The sequence below is a fragment of the Copadichromis virginalis genome, linkage group LG7 (assembly GCF_057382275.1).
Source record: "Copadichromis virginalis isolate Kocher_CV1m ecotype Utaka linkage group LG7, C_Virginalis_male_GT1.1, whole genome shotgun sequence".
NCBI lineage: Eukaryota > Metazoa > Chordata > Actinopteri > Cichliformes > Cichlidae > Copadichromis > Copadichromis virginalis.
Genome location: NC_140624.1, coordinates 9,983,812 through 10,009,990, shown reverse-complemented (window position 1 = coordinate 10,009,990; position 26,179 = coordinate 9,983,812). Strand labels below are relative to the sequence as shown.

Genomic DNA, 26,179 nt, shown 5'->3' with positions numbered 1-26,179 from the left:
CAAAAAACTTCCCCCCATTAAAACCTTCAGTAAACCTAAAAAAAATGCCATGTTTTCAATTTTAGTGTTTGGAACCAAGTGAGAAAAAGAACAAACACAACACTTAAGTAACTGTCACACTGTAAGATACTAAAATAAGTAGTTCCTCTCACGCGAGGTGCTAGATGCTGCCACTGAAACATAGACTGAAGTGCTGAAATTTGATTTCAGTACAGAAGCTTTGGTGAATTAATTACTTGTCTCCTTCTCTGGATGTAGTCCTGTAAAGCGCTGCTGGGATGTACCTCTCTGAGACACCAATTAATGGATCCATTCTCCAAACTGTTTCTTTGTGGATGAGCTGCCAGCTATGTGTCCTCAAGTACTGACTGGACTCTCACCTGAATTCGTAATTTAGGAAGCATTCCCCCAACTGACACTTTTCGACTTAATGCAAAAACTTTTTAGTGTCAATTAGATAAGTTAATCAGCTGAAAAAAATTTCCCGTACAAGGCGTAAGGCGTCGCTGTCCTCTGCTGCTGTCTGGGGTGATTCATGCGTCTTCCCAGCCTCCAAATCCTCAACTGTTCCTGAATGCCGACGCTCAGATGTTTGATGCTGCCGGCTGCTGGTGTACGGTAATGTTTCTACCGCTGTAATGTCCAAGTCTGATTCTGAAACATACGTCAAATCCAGATCTTCAGTGCAGTCTGATGGGGACTCCTCTGCAGCAACTGGATTCACTGTCAGCTGTGAATTTGTGGATTTCCCCATCTTCTTAACTGTGTCCACTGCTTTTTGTTTACCCTGGGTGTGGGAGAAGGGGAGATCAAGCAAATATTCCACGACAGTTAAGAGAGTAACCCACATGTGATGATTAAGAGTTTAACTGCACACAGGAATATTGGATAGAATGGACTTTCACATCATTATATTGCACGTATAGGGCATGTAGGGAAAAAAAATCAAAGGTCTGAAAAGAGAAGCAGCACCACCTGCTGGTGAGTCACGAGTGTCAGCTCCTCACATGAGCCGTTTGTGACATAGGAAACAGCTGCTTCTACCAGCTCTTGCTCGTTCATACAGTAGAAAGCAGACCTGGGAACATATAAGTGGATTGGGTAAGTTTAAAAAAATTAAGGAGCTTTAAATGGGGCCTTAAACCGACCCCGATCGTGTTTCTAACGATAACTACCTGGCAGCTTTCCGCTTTCTCTTCAGTGGCTTCTTTTCTTGGCTTTTCTCCTCTTTCTTTGCCATCCATGCAGGCAGCGACCTGTGTCTTTCTGACATGTCGCGCTCTTTACGTCGTACGCAGCTTTACAACATTTCGAAAGTCTGCCGCAACATCACGTAAAAAGAAACGAGACTAACCTGTTTACAACACGGCTCGCACGAGCTCTGGTGCCGCTGGCAACCAATCACAGCAGAGAGTAACCGTGATGTCACCGGCTGACAGAGTCGCTAGCGACACCTGGCGGACAAGGATGTAATGGCACCATACAGCCGCGACAACAAAGGATTAGCAAACGGCGGTTTTCAAAATAGTGATTCAGACTTTATTGTCCGCTAGATGGCGGTAGAGCTCTACTTTTTTTTTTTCATTTAATGCCTGTAAGGAATCTAACCCCCACCTTCACCCACCCCGCCCTTTGTGCTTAAAACCTGTAGATTTGCTTTTTATTTCAGCACTCATGAATGGAGACATTATGTAATCTCACTGTCTGTCCCAGAGATACAATATTTGAAAGGACCTTGAGAAAATTTCTTTGACTTCAAGACTCAAAAGTCACAGTGAACTCACAGAACATGTGTTTTCCCATACTTTAGGATCAACAAAAATTCTAGTAAGACAAAATCGCGACATCATAACATTTATATCAAAAAGGTCAAAGGCAAACTTCCCAGTAGCATCATATATTCTTGACATTATTTGTGGTTATAATTTAAAGAAACCACATGCTGCTCCATGAGAGATTGTGACTGTTTCACATTTGTCTTCATTCTGCAGTGGTGATAATAACATTTTGTAACCAACCTGAGTGGTGGGCAGAGGCATGAAAACCACAAGGTAAAGTTTTAGTTTGAGGGAAAATAGCCAGTTTTTGTACAGTATCTTCCATATTTTCCTTTCTTCCCCCTTATCTTACATTAATATTTTGGCACATGGTGCACTGTACATTCAGAACTGAGCTTGACACAGATTAAGCTGTTGTTCTTACTGCTGAATCTGTTTTGAAAAAGGGTGAGAGTGAACCTCTCATCTGTGAAAAGCACATGGCACCTGTACTCATCCTGCCCACTAGAGGATGTATGGCCATGACCACATGCTCATGAATGCTTCTGATTGCTTGGTCAGAGACATTCACACCAGTGGCCTGCTGGAGGTCATTTTGTTGCTCTGGCAGTTCTCTGGAGCAGATACTAGTCATGCTCATGATTTATAGATCTTCTACAGCTCTGTCCAGGTCTCTTAGAATAACTATCTGTCTCCTGGAATCTCCTCCACGCTCTTGAGACTGTACTGGAAGGCACAGCAAACCTTCTGGCAATGGCACATATTGATCCTGGCAGGGTTGGTCTGCCTGTGCGACCTCTGTAGAGAGTAGTGACACTGACCCTAACCAACCAAACAACAAACATTCAGTCAGCTAAGATGAGGAGTAAAAACACATCACTGGCCTCCACCTTTAAAACCATTCCAGTTTTTTTGTTTTTGTTTTTGAGGAGTATAAATAAGTGAATCTACAAATAACTTAAAAAAAATAATAAAACAATTCTAAAAGTGGTAAAGAAGAATGTGAACACTATTATGAATAAAACAATAAAAACATCAGTATAAATAAACATCAGATAAACTTAGGCCATTTTTACCTTGCTCAGTTTTTATATTTGCTTTTATACTTTTATGACTGTTTATATCTAAATTTTATCTACCATGTTTGCTATATATACATTTTTCTTATGTTTTTTATGGTATGTTTACGTGTTACTGTAAGGTGACCTTGAGGGTCTGAAAGGCGCCTATAAATAAAATGTATTATTATTATTATTATTATTATAAACCTCATTAGCCAGTACTTAATCAATAAGAAATGTAGCTTAGCTATTTCCACTTCAGTTTATGATAAGTGGATGGCACTGATAGCAGATTGAGTTTGACAGCTTACAGACACACTTAAAAAATGCACCACTATCACTGAAAACAGTTAGTCTAGTGGCACATTTCTGTTAATGATCCTTATGCTCCTCCAGTTAATACACAAATGCGTGGGCCCAAATGTTAAATTATGTGTTGTAAAAAAACGCACAGTTATATACAGTATACACAAAATTCAAGCACCATTTGCAAATCTCTTTCTCTTTCCATGTCATTGCACACTTACTTGTGCACACATATGCTCGCTTTATTTTGCTGGAAGTAATCAGGATCACAAGTACTGTGAGTGCAATTAAAACTGTGTTCTAAGTCTGGTCTAATCTAATTTCCAATCTCTCGCCCAGGACTTTCTATTGTCTCAGCTCTTCTGCAGATTCAAGCACAAAAACGCAGACGTAAGCTAAAATAAATAAATAAAATAATAGTAATCTTTACAGACCAGTACCACTTTCTGATTTGTGTCCTCTCGCTTTAGAGATACAGTTAAATGCTTGTAGCTGTTAAAATGCAATCTGGACATGCTGGAGTGCTGATGATCTCTAGCCATGTGTGACTTGATCTTGCGGGCCATCAGTAGATAATCTGTCCAGCTGCATGACACATTTCTTTCTCGCTCTTTCACTCTACTCCTTTCTCCCCCCTCTGTCCTTTTATCCTCCTCTTTAAATCACTGATGTTCTAAACAACCTTGCATCAGACTGTCACTTTCTGTCACTTTGTACACCAAAACTGCCTTCTCTCACTCTGGCCTTTTAATTATGTCTCTAAAGCCCCTGCCTACAAGCGCTTAGGCTTTGATTACAAGGACCGGCTTTGTATGTTTGACTAAATTAAAAAGTGGAAAAAAGGGACACAAAAAAAATCTCAAGGCAAACAGCATGTTAACAGCAAGATGTGTTCACAATGTAATTTTCCTTTAAGCCCTTAAGTTCACTGCATTTTAAGAAAAAACAATAACCAGCAGCCTGAACTGGCAAGAAAAATCCTCAAAATCTCCCACGATATTATTTTTATTTATTCTTACAGATTGCACTGAAAAGGGGCTTTTAACCAGCAACAAACTGTATTAGTGACTATAATTTGGAATAGCTTTTAAATCCACCAAGCATGAATTATGAGTTTGTCACTTTTAAAACGCCTCACTAACTCTGTGTGCGGTATTTACAACTTATCATCATCATGAACTCAGTGGCATCACTGCAAAATCAAAAAAATCATATATAAATGATCTAAACGTAAAGACACACACACGCACGCAAATCTGTGTAGACCCCAATATAGTATTGGACTCATCCTCCTCCAGGCTTGCTGCCACATCCACAGATCAGGCTGTGCTAAGAAGATTTCTGTTTGCCAATAGAGTAAATCTTGTCGCTGCTTTTCTAGCCTGCTGAATTTGTGGGTCAGACATGCCCGAAATGTGCTAAACTTGAATATCACCACCATGATTTTGTTAAACACTTTTTAAATGTCTTTTTCAGTAGTAACCCTCTTTTTTTTAATTAATTATTTCATTTTTTGTAACATCTTCTTATATTAAATTTTCACACGGTAGATTTTTGTGAAGTCGAATCATTTTAAACAAACCTATCAGCTGTTTATATCGTATACTACTGATCAGCAGTATCATTAACCTAATATTGTGCGGGCCCCTGCTCTGACCCACTGAAGCACAGTCACGGCACCTCTGGGGATGTCCTGTGATGTCTGGCACTGGGAGTTTGGAGTCAGTCAGACCGGGATCTGATGAGTTTTGAGGCTGCGTCATCATTGTGATCTCAGCCCTAGCTGTATGACAAGGTGCATTGTCCTTTCAGAGTGCCATGGCGGGAGGTGGCTGGATCTATGGCAATGTTTAGATGGCTGACACGTGTCAAAGTAGCAGCCATACAAAAGCCAAGAGTTAAGCTTTCTCAGCAACAAGGTGAATAGTATTATTTACTTCACCTGTTGGTGGTTTTAAACTTGTGGCTCATCAGAGTAGAAGTGTAATTATATAATATCTGATTTTCCATAGGCTTGTCAATAACATGTTCTTCTTGCTCTAATTGGTATGAAGCAGAGTAATCTTATCGTTGTCTTCCTGAGATTAACCCTGATTTGAGTAAGGGTCATTGCCATTGGCCATCTGGCTCAGAAGCCCTCCTTGTGATTGGCCATATGGCGCCAGAGAGCGAGATTTATGAAGAGCAGAATGTTTAAATTGAATGAAAATTTTCCACTGAATGACCTTATCTGTTGGCACAGACACAACGCCTTCTCGCTATGGCATAGCTGTGGATATACAGGACCATGAAAGAGTATGTTTGCAGGTCTGGCAATACTTAATGTAACATTTTTCTTTTTTTGTGTGCGTAGCAGAACACAAAGAAGAAAACCTGACACTTAAGGAAAAGCAGAGACATTTTTTTTTATCTTTCAGGTTGCGTTTGGATGTTCCCACAAAACATAATGGAGCCAGTCATTCCCATTTTCCAAGTTCTGGATGTGTTTACACGTAGGATGTGTGAATGCATCCTTTCACTCCTTTTATTATTTGTGTTTGTCTGCATATATGTATGTTTGATTGGAATGCATCATGACGTGGCTACGATGTGGTTTCCCACGTTAATTTGTAATTCCTTTTAACATTTTGCTTTGCTTCATAAACAGAAATGAAGGAAGAGTACTGACAACTTAAAAACACAAGACTGAGATTAAAGAGAAAAAGCTGTTTTTTTTGGTATATTTAGAACCAAAACTGATTTCATAAGAATTTTGCCCTGTGATCTTCTAAAAGCTTAACCTATAGTTCTCTTTCCCACGTTCTTTCTAATAGGGTCGTTTTTCTTGCCCTTCTTTCTTTCTCTAATCTGTTGTCATGCGGGCCTGAGATCAGTATATTGTTTAGTGTCAGCGCTTCGTGCTTCCTGATATCACATATGTCTAAATCTCTCTAGGAATGGGACATGTGTGTTCACAGTCAATGGCTGGGTCTCCTGGGTCAACGTGACTTTGAACCTTAAGCTGGTTCTTATGTAAGGCTTCATCTACGGGGATGATTAAACATCAGTTTAAATTTCCTTGAAGATCAGGTTTTGCACCAACAGCTTTTAAATACCCCAAGAACAAAGAAAAGGAAAAGGTCAATTATGCCACAGGTCTGCTGATTAAAGATTTTTTATGGCCCACACTAGAAGACCCAAGTTGGGCTCCTCGGCTGAGTGTAGGATTTAATGCCACAGACTGTGCGTGAGGGTGATTGGTTGTGACATAATCTACGGCTGTAACATCCAGTGCCCAAAGGCCGTAAAATCTCCAGAGCCCCCCCCCCCCCCCCCCCCCCCCCCCCCCTACTTTATGATGATAAATAAGGAGTTGCTGGGATGCAGTAATCTGTTGTTGAACTTGAGACTTGAAGGCTGCTGTGCTGCTTCATCGGCAGTAATAGGCCAAATCCATTGGGATTTCCTGCCAATCACAGGCTTGTGGTGGGATCTTAATAACTTTCCCTTGGAAGCTGATAAAACTGCCTTTTTTTTTTCTTTCGTTCATCAATCTGTCGTTTAAAATGGTGACACGCAGACATGCAGCTCAAGGAAACAGTGGCATAGATTCAAAGTCCAGGCAGCGTGTTTCTGTGGCAGTATTGTGCTTGGAAAGGGTTAAAGATCCACTGGAACTGCTTTACCGTGTCATAACATGTTACTGTTGAACTCCATGAAACGTCCTTGTGTGTGATGCATGACCTTAAAGTTGAACCTGTTCATGACAGCTCATTCAGATTAATAAAACTGCAAAATTGTGCATGGGCTTGTGCGTTTTCCTAATGAGAAAAGAAAGGCTAAATGAGCTAAAGTTGATTTCACCAACTCACCTGGCTCACTCATCCGTGTACTCTGCAAATTGAAGATGCTAATTTCCTCTGTAATCACATGCGCATAAGAGCAATCACTTGCCTCGTTGAGACTTTAGTCAAAATGCTAATTAAAACTCGCGGCCCTGCAAATGAACAATTTAGAATTCATTATCCTCTTTTGTGTGTCTTTTTCAGTGTTTGCAGTTTTGCATCTAATTGCCAAAACACTGCGGTGTTACAAAAAATGTCAAAATTCCAGCTGGACTTTATCTAATCTTACTCTACAGCTGTTCAGAGGGTGCTATGACTGTTGTCATGCCATTCAATCCACATGGAATATAGATATTCAGACGTTGCACAGGCAGACCAACTCCACTAGGATCAATATGTAGCATGGTCTTCTAGCACATTGTCTTTCTGCCTGAGCCCTACAAAAACAACCTCCAGCAGGCCACTGGAGTGAATGTTTCTGACTAAGCAATCAGAAGCAGACTTCATTAAGGTTGACCTGTGAGCCTGATATCCTCTAGTTGGGGGCGTCAGGACCCCCATTGGTATTTGTCATATTTGCCAAAATTGGCAGGTACATAACTGCTGCCGTGTGCTTTTCACAGATGAGAACAGGTTCACCCTGAACACATGTGACAGCTGTGAAATGGTCTGAAAAAGCTGTGGAGAACATTGTGCATCTAAAGGAATCTATACCATTGACTGGTCTCCTCGTTTGCCTGACCTAAATCCAACAGAACATCTCTGGGACATTATGTTTCGCTACCTCCGACACCACCAGGTTGCATCTCAAACTGTCCAGGAGCTCAGCGACGCCCCGGTCCACATCTGGGAGGTGTTCCCCCAAGACACCATCTGTTGTCTCATTAGGAGCACTGACATTATCAGGCATGCATACAAGCACATGGGGGCCATACCAACTACTGAGTAACATTTTTATTTGCTGTGACTAGCCTGGTGCATCATTTTTTCACTTTCAGGGTGTTTTTGAACTCATATGTATGTAGGTTGATCGTTTTCATTTTCATCCATTTCTGTGGCATCCTTTAATTCCATATCAATATATATGTGATTTTTCCTATGGAAATGTGATGTTTTTAAAGTATTCCTTTATTTTTTTCAGCAGTGTACTAAAGAACAGATCCCTGCTTCCTTCCTTCCTTCCTTCCTAATGTTTGAAAAATAAGAAACACTTTGAAACAAGAAAAACATGCCAACTTGTGTTTTGTTCTACTTTTCTATTCAGAAAGTTCAAAGCAGGGGAATAAAAATCAACAGTACTTTTCGCCTCTTGGAGCAGCAGCACACCTTTTGTTCCACTTTGATCCCCGTCTCTGTCAAACCCCCTCAAACCTCTGCTTTCTAGGTGTCTGATTACCTCAGAAGAAGCAGCCAAGACTAAAGTCTGGTTGCTATGGTAACGGATGTGGATTTGAATACCCTTGATGTGTGGTGAAAGTGTACCTGTATGTGTACTTGTTTTGCATGCGTCTCAGTGAACGAGCAGCAGGCAGACGACCAGAGGACTGGCTGTGTGTGTAACAGCAGGTTTGCGTGGACACTTTGAGTTCAGACTTCACATGGCTCAGGCTGAGGTGGAGTTTAAGCTCTCTTTCCCAACCGAACACACGCCGATAATAAACGATTCACGCAACTCAGAGACAACACCTTCACTTTATAATCAGTCACAGGGGAAAGTGTTGTTTTCAAACACAAGCCCAGAGGATGCAGCTTTGTGAGAGTCCACATGCTGTGTGAGCGAGCTTTTATCTCCTGCTGACTTTCTTACCCACCTAATAAATAAGGATTGTCTTTGGTTTGTGTTGCTCTGTGGTTTGAAGCGTGTTTTTTGAAGCGTGTCGGCGTGTTTTTAATCTGTTGTAGATTAGCTTCCTAATCTCTACTACCTAGACTTTGGAATAGTCTCCTGCTGTTAAAAAGCAGTTATTATTTAACAGCTTTCTGTTAAGATTTTTATTGTTAGTAACTGATTTTGATTAATCGTATTATTTTGATTGTGCTTTGTGACTTGTCTTGTGTCTGCAAAAGGCGCTTTACAAATAAACTTCACTTGCTTTTTCTCAGTTTAAAGATTTGATAGGTTTTCTATGGCCTACTGTGAATAAGATACAGGTTAATTTACATCTGCGGATCACTGAGTTCTTTTTTTATTCATATTTTATACACTGTCTCACTTTCTTTTGTGTGATTGGGTTTGTATAGCACTTGTAGTTATATAGTAAACTGAGGCTTTTTTATACTATTAACTTTTTACCATAATAGTTTTCCCACGTTGATTAAAAAAGCTAAAATTACATTAATTCAGCTTGAATGTTATTAAATAAGCAATATCAATCCAACGATTAAATACATATTTAAAACGTATACTCTTATATGTTATTACTTGTAACAAGTAGAAGTACTTTGAACTCTTGATAGTACTTATCTTTTTACTTAAAGAAATTTCCCTGTAGCTTCTAAAGGAAAGTCTGAGGAATATCCTCCACTATCAGATCAAAAGTATTCATAAATGGTATAACAACTTAATATATTCAGATTTGTCTGCTTCTTTGATTGGTTGTAAACATGCATTGAATGTGAAAAACAAGTAGGAAGGTTTTGATACAACTGATCAACTGAAGGGAGAACTGGCAAATGTCCCACTTCTTGTGACAAGCTTCTGATTTAAAGCAAGCACATTCACCTATAAGATACAGTACAAATCCTCCAGTGGATGTGGTGAGTCGTTTTTGTCTTAAAAGCTAACACATCAAAGGAAAATCTCTATCCCACCTACACTTGGCTTCCATTTCCATCTCTCTCTGGCTCTATAGCCAGCTTTTTGGGGCTTTAGGTGATGAGTGTCCTTGGTGAAAAATGAGAAGGCTAGAGCCAATGTGTCCATGCTCTCTGCTCTGAATAGGAATTCACAGCAATGCACCGACAGACTTATGCTCAGTGGGCTTTTTGGCACGGTCCCCCCGCCGTGTGTGTGTGTGTGTGTGCGCGCGCGCGCGTGTGACTGTCTGTCTGGGAGAGTGAGTGCGGCAGCCAGTATCAGCTAATTAAAATTTGAAAAATGGGAAATCCCAATTTAATTCATCCCCATGCCAAACGGGCGACTGGAGGTTTATCATATCACCAATACTCATAACTGATGAGGCACATGCGCAATCAGCTTTCCCCTACAGTCTATCGCCAACTGAGCTCAATCTTTAAACCGCGAGCAGCTGCAGACTGATCATCCGTTTGTTTGAGGCTGAGTCTCATACACCGAGCTGGGCAGGAAAACTGTGCAAACTTCTGATTCTGATGACGAATCAGAAGTTAATCTGCTCTTTTTCGCACCTGAGTCGCTCTCAGTTTGACCAACACGACAAGGATGAAAGTTCGGATTTTCTAAATCAGTAGTTTTAACGTGCGGTAATCCGTACTACTGACATAAACAGGGGATGTGAGGGACAAGTTTGAAAACAGAAAAACTCATAAAAAGGAGCTCAGCGGCGAGGATGTACGCAGGTAAGAGAAATCATCCATATTTTCGCACTTTAGAGCAGATCGCGTATTTATTTACTTAAATGTCTGAGGGGGAAAGAGAGAGTTGTTAGAAACGCGGGTGTCTCAAATCTGGTTTTTAGGGGTTTTTTCTTGGCTGTTTTCTGACATGTTTGTGTAGTTACTTTGTGCAAAGAAATCGTTTTTTTTTTCTTTGTTTTGAAAGTTTCTCTTGTGCATCGATTCGTGGTGCTGAAGTAACAGCTCCCCACACTTGCTCGGTGCAGTTACTCCAAAAAAGTAAGAAAAATAAGCAACACGGATTTTTCTTTAAAAAAAAGTAGGAAATCCGTTTTTCCCCTTTTGCGTCAGCGTGTGGTGGCTCAGTGCCTGGGCGAGTGGAGGATTTGGGCTGCTGTTGCTGCCTCTGTTCCTCTTCTGCACCCACTTAATATGCAAGTAAATTTTACATGCAGCATGGCAGTGAGCCACACATCTTATTTACCTTATTGTACAACAATAATGAATTGAAAACAGAGTCCGAAGTTATAAATCTGCCTGTTTCCCAGGTCACAAGCTGTGACAGACAGAACATGCAGCACGAACGTCCACAGCCTATATCATAACTGTCATTTTTGTTTTGCTTTTTGTCCCTGGATGTGCAGCAACATGCCAACATGCCACTTTGGTGAAAACTCAAAGCAAGTTCTAAGCAGACTGGTGCCCCTGGGCAAGATGATTTATTTGGGTCACATTTTATGTAATAGGTACAAATGTGGTGCAAGATATGATTTCATGAAACTTTTTTTTTCTTTTTTTAATGCATATTTACCATTAGGTGTCCTTGAACAGCTTCTTGGCAGACAGCAGTCCTCTCACCCAGCATAAATCTTGACGAAAAAAAAGAGGATGCAAAGATAAGAGTAAGAGTTAAGGAAGCAGATGGTAGAAGCAGCTTGTTCTCTCACTCCCAAGCTTTGAACCCCACACCCTTGCCTTTAATATACATTCAAGGATTCTGCTGAGTGTACTGAAACATAAAGCACAGACAAAGAAATCCTGCTAAGCTCTCGTTTCCTTGATTCCTTGATTGTACCTCTCCTTACTATGATTTCACACACTGTTGACTTCTGTACAGTCTGGATATTTCTCCTATTCATTGAGGGGGGATTTGCACTGGTGCAAAAGATTAAAGGTAAGATTGCAATCTTTATTCTGCTCCTTTGACAAATGGACTCCTTTATACATTTCCATATTCTTCTTTAATTTGCGATGTATTTATTTATTTATTACACAATTGTGTCCATAACTGCATTTTAGATGTCAGCAGCTTTTACCCGGATAATTTTTTGTAGGTTTGAATGCCTTGTGTTGCTTGGTTTTCATAATGTGCAGATTCAGGTGCAGGGTCGAAAGCAGTTAACCCTTCTCTACGAGCGCGTCACTGTGGAAACTGGGTACGAACCACTGATGGCGGCACTTTCAGTTCCCCAAACTACCCAAATACGTACCCTCCAAACAAGGAGTGCCTCTATGTGCTGGAAGGTAACTGATGAGAAGCACACAGCCCAAGCTGAAAAACAGTTCAGATATTGGGACATATTCTTGTATTGGCTCGGATTGGCTCTGCGGGAATCCGATGCCATCGACACATATAAAACCTATTATGTACAATGCCTCATTTTCCTCTTTTGTCATTAAAGACAAAACTGTGTTATTTTAATGTATCGTTCATTAACTTCTCAACCAGTAATGATATATAAAGAACATACGAGACAGAGTAGCATCTGAAAGGAGCAAACGTGTCTTTCTTGTTGCCGTTTTTATAGCGTTTTGTATTCCTGAATCGGCTCTGACAGTAAAAGAGTGCCAATTGTTCCCCAGCCCTGCCTCGCCAGAGAATAGAGCTGATGTTTGACGAAGTCTTCCACATCGAGGCGTCGTTCGAATGTCGCTTCGACCACATCGAAGTGCGGGACGGTCCCTTTAGTTTCTCCCCGCTCATCAATCGCTTCTGCGGATCAGCCAGTCCTGGACTCATCCTGTCGAGCGGACGCTTCATGTGGATCCGCTTCTTCAGTGATGAAGAGCTGGAGGGGACTGGCTTCCAGGTCCAGTACAGCTTTGCTGCAGGTGACTAAAATGCAGAGTGGATGTACCATTTTCACACTGCTCAAAAACAAATAGCCTTTCCGGACCAGTGATTCTGTGCTCTTCTTATTTCTCACCCCGAAGATCCTGAATTTCATCTGCATGTGGGAGGACTTTTAAACCCCATCCCAGGTAGTGCAACAGCATGTATAAGAAAACCCATGCAGCTCCAGGTGTACATCTTTAGACTGCCATGTGAAATAAAGTTGTTACTTTCCATCTGATCACATGTCCTCCTTTTTGCTTCCACTTTGTTTCTTGCCAACTGTCGTCTCTGGGTCAGATTGCCAGTTTGAGCTGTCTGGAGCTGACGGTGTAATCCGTTCAAGTCAGGTGGACGAAGAGTCCAAAGTGAAGCCAGACCAGGCAGTGGATTGCATCTGGACTATACGTGCCCCAACAAAGAACAGGGTAAGATATTGAAATGACATCGTTAAATTTGCATTTATACATCCAGTTCTCCATTTCTGCGTTTTCAACTGAGTGATAACTGAAAGTTTTAAAAAGGAAAAGCAGAAAGGAAAGGAAAATAAAGGAAAGGAGAAATATTTCTTCTCAACAAAATGAATTTAAGGAGAGGGGATATAATTCATTGGGAACAAAATGACAAACAGTACAGTGGAATGAAAGATGAGTCTGCAACCTGCAGCTTATTTTGCTTTCTGCTTTCACCCTTCACCCTCTCCATATCTGCTGTGATGTATTTTTCTATATTATTTACTTTATTTGAAAAACAAAGCATCCCAAGCATCTTTTTTTTATATCAAGCAACTACTAATCTGCAGCTTATGCATATAAATAATAAACATGTGCATCGATAATCTGACAGTCAGCTTAAGTACATCTGCAGTAAAGCTGAGTCAAAATGATTTATATCAGTGATGATTCAACTGTCTTCTGTTGGCAAACAGAAACTAGCTGAATTACAAACCCATGTTGTAAAAAGCTGTGAAATGTAAATAGGAAGGGAATGCAATGCTTTGCAAATCTCATGCTGTATGTTATTTACAAGAGAACATGTTAAATGGTAAAGAGTTTAAATATTTCACCATCTACAGTGCATTTTCAAAAGATTGAGAGAATTTGGAGAAATCTCTGTGCAAGGGACAAAGCTGAAAGCCAGAATTGGATGCTGTCATAGTTTAGCAGATTGAGGATCCAAATGCAGACTCTGACAGGCAGACCTCGATGTAGCAAGAACCAAAAATGCTAAAGTCCATTAAGAAGGCAACTGAAAGTTGGGAACACACAGGGAGAGAAACATTAACATACAGACAGAGACAAAGGGAGTCACTAAGCCTGTCTATACAAGCTGACACACTAAAGGCTAATCATGAGGGTTGGGAAGAGGTAGGAAATGAGAAACAGCTAAAGACAAATTAGAGACAACAGAAGTGAAACTAGAAATAAAACACAAAAAAAGGAAGTCACATACCTACCACAGAGATAAGACCTTAGCACACTCATATTTGACAAAGACATGAAGGTAAAGCCAGGAAAATAAACATGAAACAACTATGCTAAATCGACCCAAACCAGAAAATAAACTGAAAGGCCCAAGATACATAAAGATCAAGTTTAACAGTCAACTAAGAACCATAAAATAATAGTATTCAGTTAATAAGGCTCAAACTCTGGAACATGACAGATGCCCATAATCTTCAGGCTCTCAGATGGCACTGCATCAAAAACAGGTGTGAGTCCGCCACGTAAATAACTGCATGAGCTCCAAAATCACTGTCTGTGAACACAGTTTGGCAAATCAAAATTTCAAACTATTTTTTTGGAAAACTTGGGCGCTGCTTTCTCTGGACTAAGGAGGAGAGGGACCATCTGTCTTGTTATGAGCGCAGACTTAAAAAGCATGAATCTTTGATGGAAGTGAAGTAGTACCTATGGAAGTGGCTGTACAGGTACCATGTATATGATATCTTTTTCAGATAAGGCCTTCTATATTTCAGCAAGACAAAACTAAATGTACTGCACGCATATGTCAACATCATAGCTTTGTAGCAGAATTTCTCGGATGCCAAACCGGCCTGTCTGCAGCAGAGACTTTTCATTAAATCAAAACATTTGAATCATTAAGCAAAAGCTACAACAAAGAATGCCCAGGACTGCTGAGCAGCTAGAATCCTACATCAGGCATGAACAGAACAACATTCCTCTCCTAAAAGTCCAGCAGCTGATCCTGCGCTTCCTAGGACGGCGATCTTTTGGACAAAGATCTCAGATGTTGTTCCTGAGATCTGCTGGAGGCACTCGTCCCGTATGGGGGTACCACTGTTGCCTTCACCCATCACGTCTTCTTGAGCTCCTCTCTCAGCCCGTGGTACTTCTCGAGCTTCTCGCGTACCTTTTTCCTGATGTTGTTATCACTCGATAGAGCTACATCTATCACTACAGCTGTCACTACTATGTCTGGTTGGTTAGCCATCACCAGTTTGTCTGCCTGCATCTGGAAGTCCCACAGGATCTTAGCTCGGTCATCCTCAACCTCCCTAGGGGGCATATCTCATTTTGACCTCAGGACTTCCAGGCCACTTCCAGGCCCTGTAGACTACAACAGCCACTTGGTGATAGCGTTCCACGTATGTCCTTGCCTGCTAGCTCCAGCATGCAGCTGGGGTCTTGCCTGGTGTGGTAGACCCCAACCTCTATGGAAATGGCAGGAATATTGTTCCCAGTTTAAACAGTTGACTTGTTTTTCATGTTTATGGGATTTACAAATCATTGGATTCCTTTTTTATACAGCATCCCGACTTTTTTGGAATCAGGTTGTGTGTGAAAAATGAAAAGTGTACACTGTTTCCCTCTCCATTACTCATTCCAGATTTACCTGCGATTTTTGGAATACCAGATGGAAAACTCCAATGAATGTAAGAAGAACTTTGTGGCTGTTTATGATGGCAGTAATGCCATTGAGGATCTAAAGGTAATTCTTTGCATAACATCATAAATATTACTCTGTCTCTGCCTGACGCACTAAGTTTGTTGCGCATTACATTGCACTATGCTTTCAGGTCTGAGGTTCTTCTTCTGCTACAGGATTTATCTTTCTTTCTTTGCCATACATGCTCCTTTTTAATGCCATATTTAAATCACAAATATGTAGCAACTGTTCTACAGACCTTGGCCTCATTGAGTCCGCACATCAACATCCATAAAAGAAAGTGGTGTGTGGTTTCTTGCAGGCCAAGTTTTGTAGTACAGTAGCTAATGACATCATGCTGGACACTGGTGTGGGAGTAGTGAGGATGTGGGCTGATGAGACAAGCCGTCTCAGCCGCTTCCGGATGCTGTTCACATCTTTTGCTGACCGTGAGTGTCTCCTTCAGATTATTCTTTCCCCCCTGCCCATCATTTTGCTTTTTCAGCTGCGATGGGAAAGTACATGTATTAAAGATACGGTGCATATTTTGGTGGTTACTTTTAATCACTGCACCTTATATAGTACGTCTTAGCAATAGGAAATAATAATAGTTCTGATAAGCATTTTATAGTTGGATCTCTGATAAGGACATGCCACATTCTTTCTGCTTGTAGCTTTCGATGCTTTGTCAGGTTGTACACATACTTCATATACACTTGTGTTTGTGTTTTAGCACCCTGTATGAGCGGTGCGTTCTTTTGCCACACTAACATGTGCATCAACACTTCTCTGGTGTGCAACGGCATACAAAACTGTGTCTTTCCTTGGGACGAAAGCAACTGCAAAGGTACCTCGATTCTGCTGAAGCCTTTTGGCAGAAATGCTTTCTTTGGTCTGCTGTGATGTGTTATGCTGTGTAATTCTGTCATGCTTTGTGAAATGATGGATGTCATGTCTGCCTTTGTTGTGTCACATTGAGTCTCCTTGAGGATCATTATGAAACACACACACCGGCTGCAGCAACTACAGAACAGTTAATATCGATGTGTTTCCACTTGGCAGGAAAAGCACAATCTCATAGTTTTGACGCGTTTCCAACTGAAAGGCCTTCAAGGCTTTTTGGCTAATAAGTGGATCTTAAGCATTTCTAGTGCTGGGATGGGTGTTTATCAGTGCCTTAGCTTTTAGTAACTGCTTTGAATTGTTCCTGGTATCCAGAGATACGAATTGTGTTGACACAGGAGGGAACAAGTAAATGACTAATGCACTCTCGGTGCCTTTGAAAGCCTCTGATATTTTTAACTCTTTATGTCATCATTTCAATCCTCCAGAGAAAAAGAACAAAGGTCTTTTTCACCAGATCACAAAGACTCACGGGACAATAATCTGTGTGTCTACGGGGGTGGTGCTGTTACTCCTAATTGTCTCCATTCTGGTGCAAGTCAAGCAGCCACGTAAGAAGGTATTTAAGAAAATTTGTTGTCGAATTCTTCTAACATCATCCCACTAAATTTTTCTCATAGAAACTACAAATAAAATAGTGATTCCCTGTCATATTTTAAAGGTGTTGGTTCGTAAGAACAACTTGTTTCCTCGTGCTGACTTCCAGGAGGTGTTTGACCCTCCTCACTATGAACTCTTTAATCTCAGAGACAAGGTCAGTTTTATTGCTTTTACACATTATATTATTGGTACATGTTTATATCGTTTTAAAACTACTAATTTATTAACGTTGTCCTTCACAGGAGATTTCTTCAAGAGACCTTGGGGTGTTGTCAGAGGAGCTCCAGTCCCTACAAGCGCTCAGGAGGTCCTCGTCAGGATCGCGCTGCATACACGAACACCATTGTGGCTCTCTGGCCTCTATCAACTCCATTAAAGGCAGCCTAGGGGCGCAAGGCCTGGGAAGGGGATCCATGGAGCTTCCACCTTTCAGAGTAGACTTCCAAAACTCCTTGCCTCCCCTAAGAGATTTCAACAGCAGTCTGAGGAAGAAGAGCTGGCCCAGTATGAAATCAGGCCGAATGCAGGGCCATCATGGTATGGGAGAGAGAGCTCTGGGGCGGCAGGACAGAGTAATGGAAGAGGAAGAAGAGGAGGAGGACGGAAGGTATGATGTGTATGTGCGGAGAGGCGGAAGCCGAAGAGGCTATGAAATAGCCCAGCAAAGATCCCTGTCCATGGACTTTTGAGGAGAAAACACAAGATCTGCGTTAGGGTAGGTAAACACTGCCTCAACTTTAGGGAGGAGCTTTTCAAATTTACAGGAAAAAGGAAAAAGAAAGAAAACCAATGGCTTGTGCAAGTACACTTTCCTTCTTCTCAGTAAGGCTGGAAAACATAGGCTCTGTTAAGGAGCAACAAGAAGATCCTCAGGCACTGCCAAATCTGCTTATATACTGAAACAGCAAACAGAGAGCTGTTATCAAGTCTCTGACACTGGTGTAAAAGTGAAACTAAAAGAAAAAGCTGTATAGTGTTCTTGTCTTGATGTATTTTGTTGAATACATTTAACTGTAACGCGAATAGATGTTGTGGAAGTATGTTTTGAGTCAGTGTGTAGAAGAAGTGTGATTACATTTTGAGTATTAGTGAAAAAACTACATTGGTTAAAAACAAAAAGGTAATTTCCACACCTCTGACTTAGGAAAAGTCAGCTCCGAGTTAAAGTCGGTTTTAGTTTTACTGAAGGAAAGTCTGGTTGTTCTGCAATCCCCTTTTGGGCATGTTGCACAAGTACACAGGTTGGAAATTTTACAATTATGTCACTCTTCAGTGACACACCTGACCTTATGAAAACCGGAAAACTAGGTTTCTTTTTACAATCTTTAAAAACAAATGGGTTACCAGATCTTAACACAGTGGGGGAGAAGCCAACATAGTCCTGTTAATTAGCAAGGAGGGTATTTAGGAATTAAACCATTTAATAAGAAATGAAACCATGTGAGTACTGACCTCAAAGAAAGTGTTTGAATGGAGAAAGTTAGACATGGTTCACCTGGTTTCACAGTGGATCTAAAATGCTGTATTCCAATGTTTTCATGTGTTGTGATCTTAAACACAGTGTCTCTGAAATTCCCACAGAACCTCTTACATAACCTTGTAGCTGGCACAAACCTCATTTGGAAAGCCTTGCGGTGTAGTCAGCATACCTCTGCAGTTCATTTGTCATCCTCAAAAAAATTCACTGGACCAATAATTAATGGGGCAACATAGTTTGTCTGCATAGACATAGACAAAAGCCTGACAGTGCATTCTCAGTGCTAGTGTGTGTGCTGGTAACACAGTGTTATACAATTCTCATTTGACCTCTAAGGATAGACTTATAAACTCACGATTAAAGGCTTCCAGTTAAGTTTCTATGCACTGGCTACTTTGTACACAATAAAAGCTATGATCAAACAAGTGATAGATAACGTAAATGGGTCAGTCATGATAATGTACTCTGTTTTATATGCTTCCATAAGTTGACCTTGTTTGTAGGGAATATGCATTATCAGCTCCGGTACACAGTCTTTTTTTTTTCTTTTTTTTATCTCAACATCTATGAATAGGCACGATATCTGGAACACCTCAGGTAATAAATGACTCCAGAGAAATAGGTCAAAAGGTACAGGAGATGTAGGATTATTGCTATATAATAACTCTCTGTGTGACAATAGTTAAGCCTGTCTTCAAAGGTGTGTCTCATTCTTTTCTCAGTTTGATCAACGCTGGGAAAATATCTGCACTAAGGAGCTAAAGAAGTTTAAGTTGGGGTTTTTTGTCTGATTTTTTTTAGATTGTTACAAGCCCTGTGTGCTTATAGTCACCACAAATAGTTTGAAAGCCATAATCATTTGTTTGTTGTTGTTTTTTTTACTACTTTTAATTCATTTATAAAAACATTTTTACTTTGTCACAGTTGGTTAGGCTGATTCCTTTCAAATTAAAACTGTAATATTCTACAAACACTTTTGCTTATGCTTCATGATATCCATCTATCACCTGCAGGTGAGTGTCTGGGATGGGGAAAAAACAACAATGCTTGACCAGAACTGAACCTCAAGTTTACTTTTAGATTGCAGTACAGTAAGTCAGGTGATAACTTACATTAGAGTAGCAGGTTGGCATGCAGTTTTTCCTCCATTCAGAGTATCCAGAGGCAGACAAGAAGGCTTGGGAAATGTTTATAAAAACTGTTTACTGTAACTATGATTGGAAAGAATGACGTCTAATGTTTAGCACAGTTTTTGCCTTGTACTACAGACGATGCTGAGGAGTCAAGAATAAAAAGCACTTCATTGATCAAAATAAATAAATGTGGTAAAACATAATAACATAGAAATTAAACACAAATAGGTCTGTAATTGTAAAATAACATCTTTATAAGTCTTTAATAAAACTATACAAGCAGTTTTTTGGCCTCATTGATAAGAAAACGTGCTGCTGCACTATGACTTAGTACACGTCAGCATCAGCAGCTGTAAATGAAAATATAGCAACAGCTTGTTTAAAGTCTTTGAGTTTCCTTCATCACTTTGTTCGGTGTTTTTTCATCTTCAGTCCACAAAAAAACTCCTTTCAGTCCAAAGTGTGCAGGCAGACCGGGCTCCTAAGGCCAGAATGATGTATTGCAGCACGACATGGTCCATCCATGTGTTTATAGTCCAAAGCATTAAAACGAGGTCCTCAATGACTCCTCAAAAAAGGGCATGTGATTATAGGCCACCAAGGGTGTGCTCTCTCCAAGAACAGCCTCTGTGAAGTTGGGCCTTCTCCAGGCGTACACCATGCTGTTCAGGAAACCTTGTAGAGACACGCTGGCAGCCTGCAGTAAACAAAAGCAATATTTTAGCCTGCAAATCTGCCATCTGAGGACATTTTAACCTACTCACTGAAAAGCTGTAACTAAAACATACCTGTAGCATATAAACACCAAATAAACTGTATTGTTCAACGTTTGTTCTCATCAACAAGGTAGATAGCAGGATGAGGAAAAGCGCTACAAGAAGAAGAAACATCAGTTTAATTTTGTCTTAAAGTTGATATTTACACTAGCTTTGTGCGTGCATTTGTGTACCTGGTGCCCAGCAGATTAGGATGACTGTCACCATATTCCTTGAGGTAGAAATTGCTCTTTTCATTCTTCTTCTTGAACGCCCATCTCCCTCCACTGGAAAAAGCCCCTCCGGATCTCGTCTTTCATACCACTTACCAACCTTATAGTAAATAATCTGAACCAAAACAGGAAAAAAACATTTGTTTCATCAGATTACACTGGTATTTAAACTTGCTTGTTATGTTACAGCAATGTGATTGTTAGTAACTCACAGAGCAAGACACCAGCACCGGTATCACCACAATGAAAAGAAAAGCTCTGATGAAAACGTCATGGATTATCTCCTGTGGGCAAAAGAGAATTATGTATCAAAAATATGCTTATACAAAATGTAACAATGCTAAAGAGCATTATTATTCTGTTAAACAGAGACTATACGCACACACACTACAACAGAGGCCTCGATAAAAGAAAGTGTGTTAAAGGGTTTCATAAGACAGCTGTACACTCACAACATCTGAGCAGGATTCCCTCCAGACGTGCAAGAACAAAATACAACTGTGAAAAAGAGAAAATCAAAAAAGGTGAGAAACACAAGGGAACAGACCCATTTCACTGCTGTGACGTCTTTGAAAGATTTTGAAGGAGGCTGAATCTCTGGGTTGTATGCTCACCTGGTGCAATACGTGCTATCGTTACTGGAGACCCGATTTGGCAAGCTGCTGGTAGCTGGAATCAGCAAAGTAGCTTTCATGAAAGGAGTGAGCACATATGCTAAGTAAAGTGCAAGTGGGATCAACCTGTTATATTGGGCAGAAGATAGAGAAGAAGAATTAAATTGTGCACACATGGGATACCATATGGTGGGTTAGGTAAAAACTAAAGCATTTATTAATTCATTTATTTTTTGAAAAAGTGGTTAAAACTTACCACACAATGGCATACACAGGTATGACTATTTCTGGTCTTCGACATGTATTCTGCAAAACAAGAAAATGTCAGTGAATCTGGCTTCTGGACAAATTATGATCACCAGATGCAGCGAATGCCTCACCAGATCATCATCCGCTGGTCTTTCTCTCCATCCTTGGATTGCATTCTTTGACTTCCAGGCGTAAACGACCACCAGCAGGAATGAAATGAAATAAAATGTCTGGAACAAAACACAAAGAACAACGCAAAATGTGACAGTTTTACCAATAAAGTAGTTTTAGACCAAGCATTAATATTTACTTTAGAGTAAATGTCAGTTAAATATAATTTATGTGAATACTGATGTGCTCTGGTTCTCAGAGAACAACTTTATACTTGAAGATTTCTCAGTTGGTTATGCTGATTCTTAGGACCAGTGTCCAACAAACGTGCAAGAGGACCTTTATCTTTACGAGGACGATCTTTATGAAGCAACGTGAGGACATTTTATTATTTGATTTTACATCTGCTGCTTGTAAAATGAAATGAGATATTTTTTTCTTTTTTTAAACATGCTTCTTTGTATAAGAAGGATATGAAGTATAAATACAGCTATTTATTTAAATGTAAATGTAAGGTACAGTAAACCTCTGCTGACATACCTGCAGACATAAAAATGAGATGCTACATTAGCTGAATTTTAAAATGTAGGGCCATATAAAAATGATTTAATACCATGCTCCTTTAGGATTTGCAGTGGATGTTTGTTATCTTATAGCAGGGGTCCCCAACTCCAGGCCTCGAGGGCCAGTGTCCTGCAGGTTTAGATCTCACCCTGGGTCTACACACCTGAATCAAATGATTAGTTCATTACCAGGCTCTGGACAACTGCAAGACATGTTTAGGAGGTAATTTAGCCATTTGAATCAGCTGTGTTGGCTCACGGATAATCTAAAAACTGCAGGACCCCGGCCCTCGAGGCCTGGAGTTGGGGACCCCTGTCTATATATTATAGCATGTAAACTAAATTTGGAATTTAATGAGTCTGTTGAAGTGCATAAAGACTCTGAACCCCAAAATAAGGTAACCTTAAGTTAGGAACCGGTTCAGTTCATTTTTTTTCTTTCTTTTTTTATATTGAACTCTTAAAAAGGTTAAATATTTTCCATATCTGCATTTTGAAAGAATTCCACAATCTGAGCTAGAGGAATTTGAGAGTTTGGTCCTACAAAACATTCTTTTCTTTTCTTTCCTTTTTCTGTTGCTTTTATGTACAATCAATATCTACTGTCCTTAATGCTTATCAATCTAAATTCTAACGAGAACTCAAAAGACTTTAGTCAACCGAGTTCACAATGGACATTGCCAGTTAGAAATTTATGCTGAGAACAACTGTTATGAAAAGCATGTGGAGCTCCTCCTCTCAGCCTGAGGGATGAATGTGAACATGTTTGCATAACAGGGAACGTGACACAGCAAAACTGCTCACTATGTCATTTTATAGAGGCAATATAAGGAACATGTGTTTTTGATTTACTTTACTGCTTGAACTACGTGATATGTCCTCAGTGCCTTTAGAAAACGTTATATTATTTGACAATAATCTGATTTTTTACTCTGTAAATGTTGATTGTTATAGCAGGAAGTACCAAAAGGAATGTGAAACCACCTAAACGTTGCCAACCTGTTTAAGATTAAACTACTCCCCCACCAAAACGCAATCCTGTTAATGATTTATTTGCGGTGGTAAAAGCCTGATCAAACAATGAAATAAACTATTGCTCACCAGTGACAGCGGCAGGCCGTATTGGCAGATGACTATACTGTTGTCAAACGGTATTTTGTTCATGACACTCGTGGACATCAAGATCAGAGCAGCTAGGAGGTCGGCGAGAGCAAGCTGCACCAGGAGGTGTACCTGCAAAACAGTACGCATGAAGGCTTGTGCAGTGTTGACAAACTACATAGTTCCTTATGCACAGTAATAATTAATTTCATTAAATAATCCATTAGTAATGCATACACCTAGACTCACCTGCTCTTTTAGATGCTGCCATCTTGCTATGGAAACCACCAGGACGGAGAAACTCCCAATCACACTGACATTAATAAGAAATATGTAAACTATTAAATGACCGCAGGTCATTTGAAGGAAAAGTTTAAAAGAAATGAACAACTAACATTGTGCCAAACCACAGTTCACCCGAATACTGCTCAGGTTACATTAACTTTTCGTACCCTTTATTCAGGTAATACCACTATTATTCAAGCATTCTGTGGCAAGCAGAAGTCTTACAATGAAAATGTTACTTAGCTAAGAAGTATTGTAACAATGTACTCACTATTAGTATTAGTATTAGTATTAAAAGACGTCAACAGCCCTGAAAAGTGACACTGTTGCATTAATGCATATAATTATTATTAGTACTCATGCAAGATCAGGATTTTCTTGCTGTATTAACTTAAAGTATAGCTAATCTTAACTACTCTGGGTAAATATAGGTAATGCTTAGATTTTTAAATTTATTAAAACTTGTTAAAATTATGAAAAGGAAAAGCAGCAGCTGTCACAATTGTAATGCCAACATCTTTTGTTGTTGTTTGTTTTTTATATGAAAGATAACTCAAAATATCAGCAAAATGATTCCCATTAAATTTTCTGCAGCAAATGGGTGAACTTATGATTTTATAAAGTAACTAAAGCTGATAAATGCAGATAAATAAAAAAGTTCAATATTTGCCTTTTGAGAGGTGGAGTAGAAATAGAAAGTGGCAAGAAAAGACTAAAGTACGATATCTCAGTTTAGCGATAGTGATAGACTAAATTTGCTTACATCCAGGTTAACATCACAAAGCATGATGGCTTTTTTTTGGGGGGGGGGGGGGGGGGGGGTTAAACAGACATGTTGCCACATGTCTTAGACATATGGCACCATGTCAACAACAACAATTACAAACTATGTAATTCATTTAAAAAGTTCCTCTCTCCCTTATTCTTGCTTTGCTTTTGTCAAGAAACAAAAAGAAACACAAAAACTCTTCAACAAAGGGTTAGGAGTATCATTGATCTTTAAGGAAGTGTTTAAATTACAGGTATCATCTACACTAAATAACCTAAAACGCAAACATATCAGACAGTGACGATGGATTATGTAAGATAACTGAGAGAATTCAAAGAGAAAGTCCCTGAAATCTCTGCATGGTGCCCTGCTGGTCTCAGTTGATTTTTAAAAAAAATTAGAACTGTCATAAAGGTAATAACATGCAAAATAAAGTTTCTTGTGTTTGCTATGATCATATTTATGATGATAATAATATGAGGAAGTGCATAGGAGTACCTGGGAGTGAGTAAAACTATGTACACTGTAGAGAGGACATCGATCTGAAAGCAAAATTTGGAAATGCCTGAGTCATTTCAAGGATAAAAGATTTTATTATACAGTTTTTTTTTTCAAAAAAAAAAAAAATTGATTAAAGCCCATTAAAAACAATGAATGTAGTGCCTACCTGAGCTCCACTCAGCAAAGTATTTAGCTCCATCCTGAGAAGTAAAAAGTCACATTCGGCATGTGCACAGCTCCATAACCTGCTCTCATTACAGGCCAATGAAAATGTGACTTCTTTGTGTATAGAGTGCATCTATAAAAAGGTGCACCTTGTCACATGTTGTGACTCCGCCTGCTTGACTCAGTGCGTGTGTGTGTTTGTGACAATACTTGGTAATCCCCAGGTAGAGTGGAATTAGTTTGCGCCTTACTTGATGCCTTCCAAGATAATGACCCATTTAGAAGATATAGTAAGACAATGAAACTGGAGTTTCTCTGCACTGTTTGGGGTTTTGCCCTCTTCTGATTATTGCAAACTAAGAAAATAATAGAGGAAGTCTGAGAAAGGTTTGGCATCCCTAACATTCTTCAGTAAAGGTGTCATGTCTTAGTCTAGTATAAAATGAAAGCATACAGCAGATCAAATATTTTTAAGGTTTTCATGGAAACCTAAATCCTAATCTTATTGACTTAGTCCACAGCTGAAAACACATGTGCAATAAAAAAAATGAATACTGATAATAAAAAAATATTCTAACTATTTCGTTTTTCTTTCACTTGTATTCTGGGTTACTGACTTTCTGTAAGATGCAGTGCTGACTAATCAGTGTGTCTTGCTTCTTTTTTCTGGAAGCCATAGCCTGAATATGTACATCCTACCCTGTTTAAGTATCACATGGTTTAATAACACAGTTTGTTCTCACACTTTGTTATCTAACACAGTATATTTATAGTAAATTGTAAAGACTTGCTTTACTTTTAGTTCTGGGAGAACAGGAAAGTCACTAGTTTTTTTTCTCTAAAAGTTAAAAAAAAATTGTACTCAATTTTTATTTTGTCAACACAGTGCTTAATTTGTTTACCGCTTTTGTCAAGTACAGTTGGGTAAATAATTATTTGATCTATTTTTGAAATTCTGGGTTTGCTCATTTCTAAAGAAATGAACACTATCTAATTTTTATTGTAGTGTCAATTTAAAAGGAGAGAGGTAGAATATCAAGTAAAAATCAAGAAAAACAATTACATAAAAATTACATAAAATGAGTGTTTGAGACAATGTAGCCAGAGTTCTGACACCCACAGTTTCGCTGTGTGCCCATGTTGCATGCAGATTTCAATCAATCAGTTACAGATACTTATGACCGCAACTCATTATGTGTGCAAAGCGCACCTGTT

The 26,179-nt window shown here is 39.6% G+C and overlaps 3 protein-coding genes across 4 annotated transcripts; 1 reads left to right on the top strand and 2 right to left on the bottom strand.

Moving 5' to 3' along the window:
• Nucleotides 1–7: 7 nt before the first annotated feature.
• LOC146704459 (uncharacterized) lies at nt 8–1,419 on the bottom strand. The gene is made up of 3 exons (XM_085461618.1): nt 1,176–1,419; nt 976–1,078; nt 8–787 (listed from the first exon to the last, which is right to left on the bottom strand). The coding sequence occupies exons 1-3, from the start codon at nt 1,271–1,273 to the stop codon at nt 467–469; spliced, it is 522 nt and encodes a 173-aa protein (XP_085317744.1). The 5' UTR covers nt 1,274–1,419; the 3' UTR covers nt 8–466.
• An 8,630-nt stretch (nt 1,420–10,049) lies between these two features.
• neto2b (neuropilin (NRP) and tolloid (TLL)-like 2b) lies at nt 10,050–19,403 on the top strand. Of its 2 annotated transcripts, XM_085461608.1 has the most exons (12): nt 10,050–10,506; nt 11,621–11,677; nt 11,878–12,027; nt 12,367–12,615; nt 12,718–12,765; nt 12,917–13,044; nt 15,467–15,568; nt 15,828–15,954; nt 16,239–16,352; nt 16,837–16,967; nt 17,070–17,162; nt 17,251–19,403. In XM_085461608.1, exons 1-12 carry the CDS (start codon nt 10,497–10,499, stop codon nt 17,695–17,697), a joined length of 1,656 nt encoding a protein of 551 aa, XP_085317734.1. In that variant the 5' UTR covers nt 10,050–10,496; the 3' UTR covers nt 17,698–19,403. The 2 variants fall into 2 exon arrangements, with proteins under 2 accessions (XP_085317734.1, XP_085317732.1); XM_085461606.1 differs by lacking the exon at nt 10,050–10,506 and having other exon boundaries at nt 10,943–11,677.
• A 479-nt stretch (nt 19,404–19,882) lies between these two features.
• LOC146704457 (uncharacterized) lies at nt 19,883–25,096 on the bottom strand. The gene is made up of 12 exons (XM_085461609.1): nt 24,966–25,096; nt 24,797–24,840; nt 23,494–23,557; nt 23,245–23,376; nt 21,601–21,699; nt 21,477–21,526; nt 21,221–21,346; nt 21,059–21,104; nt 20,819–20,890; nt 20,568–20,721; nt 20,407–20,489; nt 19,883–20,315 (listed from the first exon to the last, which is right to left on the bottom strand). Exons 1-12 carry the CDS (start codon nt 24,996–24,998, stop codon nt 20,163–20,165), a joined length of 1,056 nt encoding a protein of 351 aa, XP_085317735.1. The 5' UTR covers nt 24,999–25,096; the 3' UTR covers nt 19,883–20,162.
• Nucleotides 25,097–26,179: the final 1,083 nt, after the last annotated feature.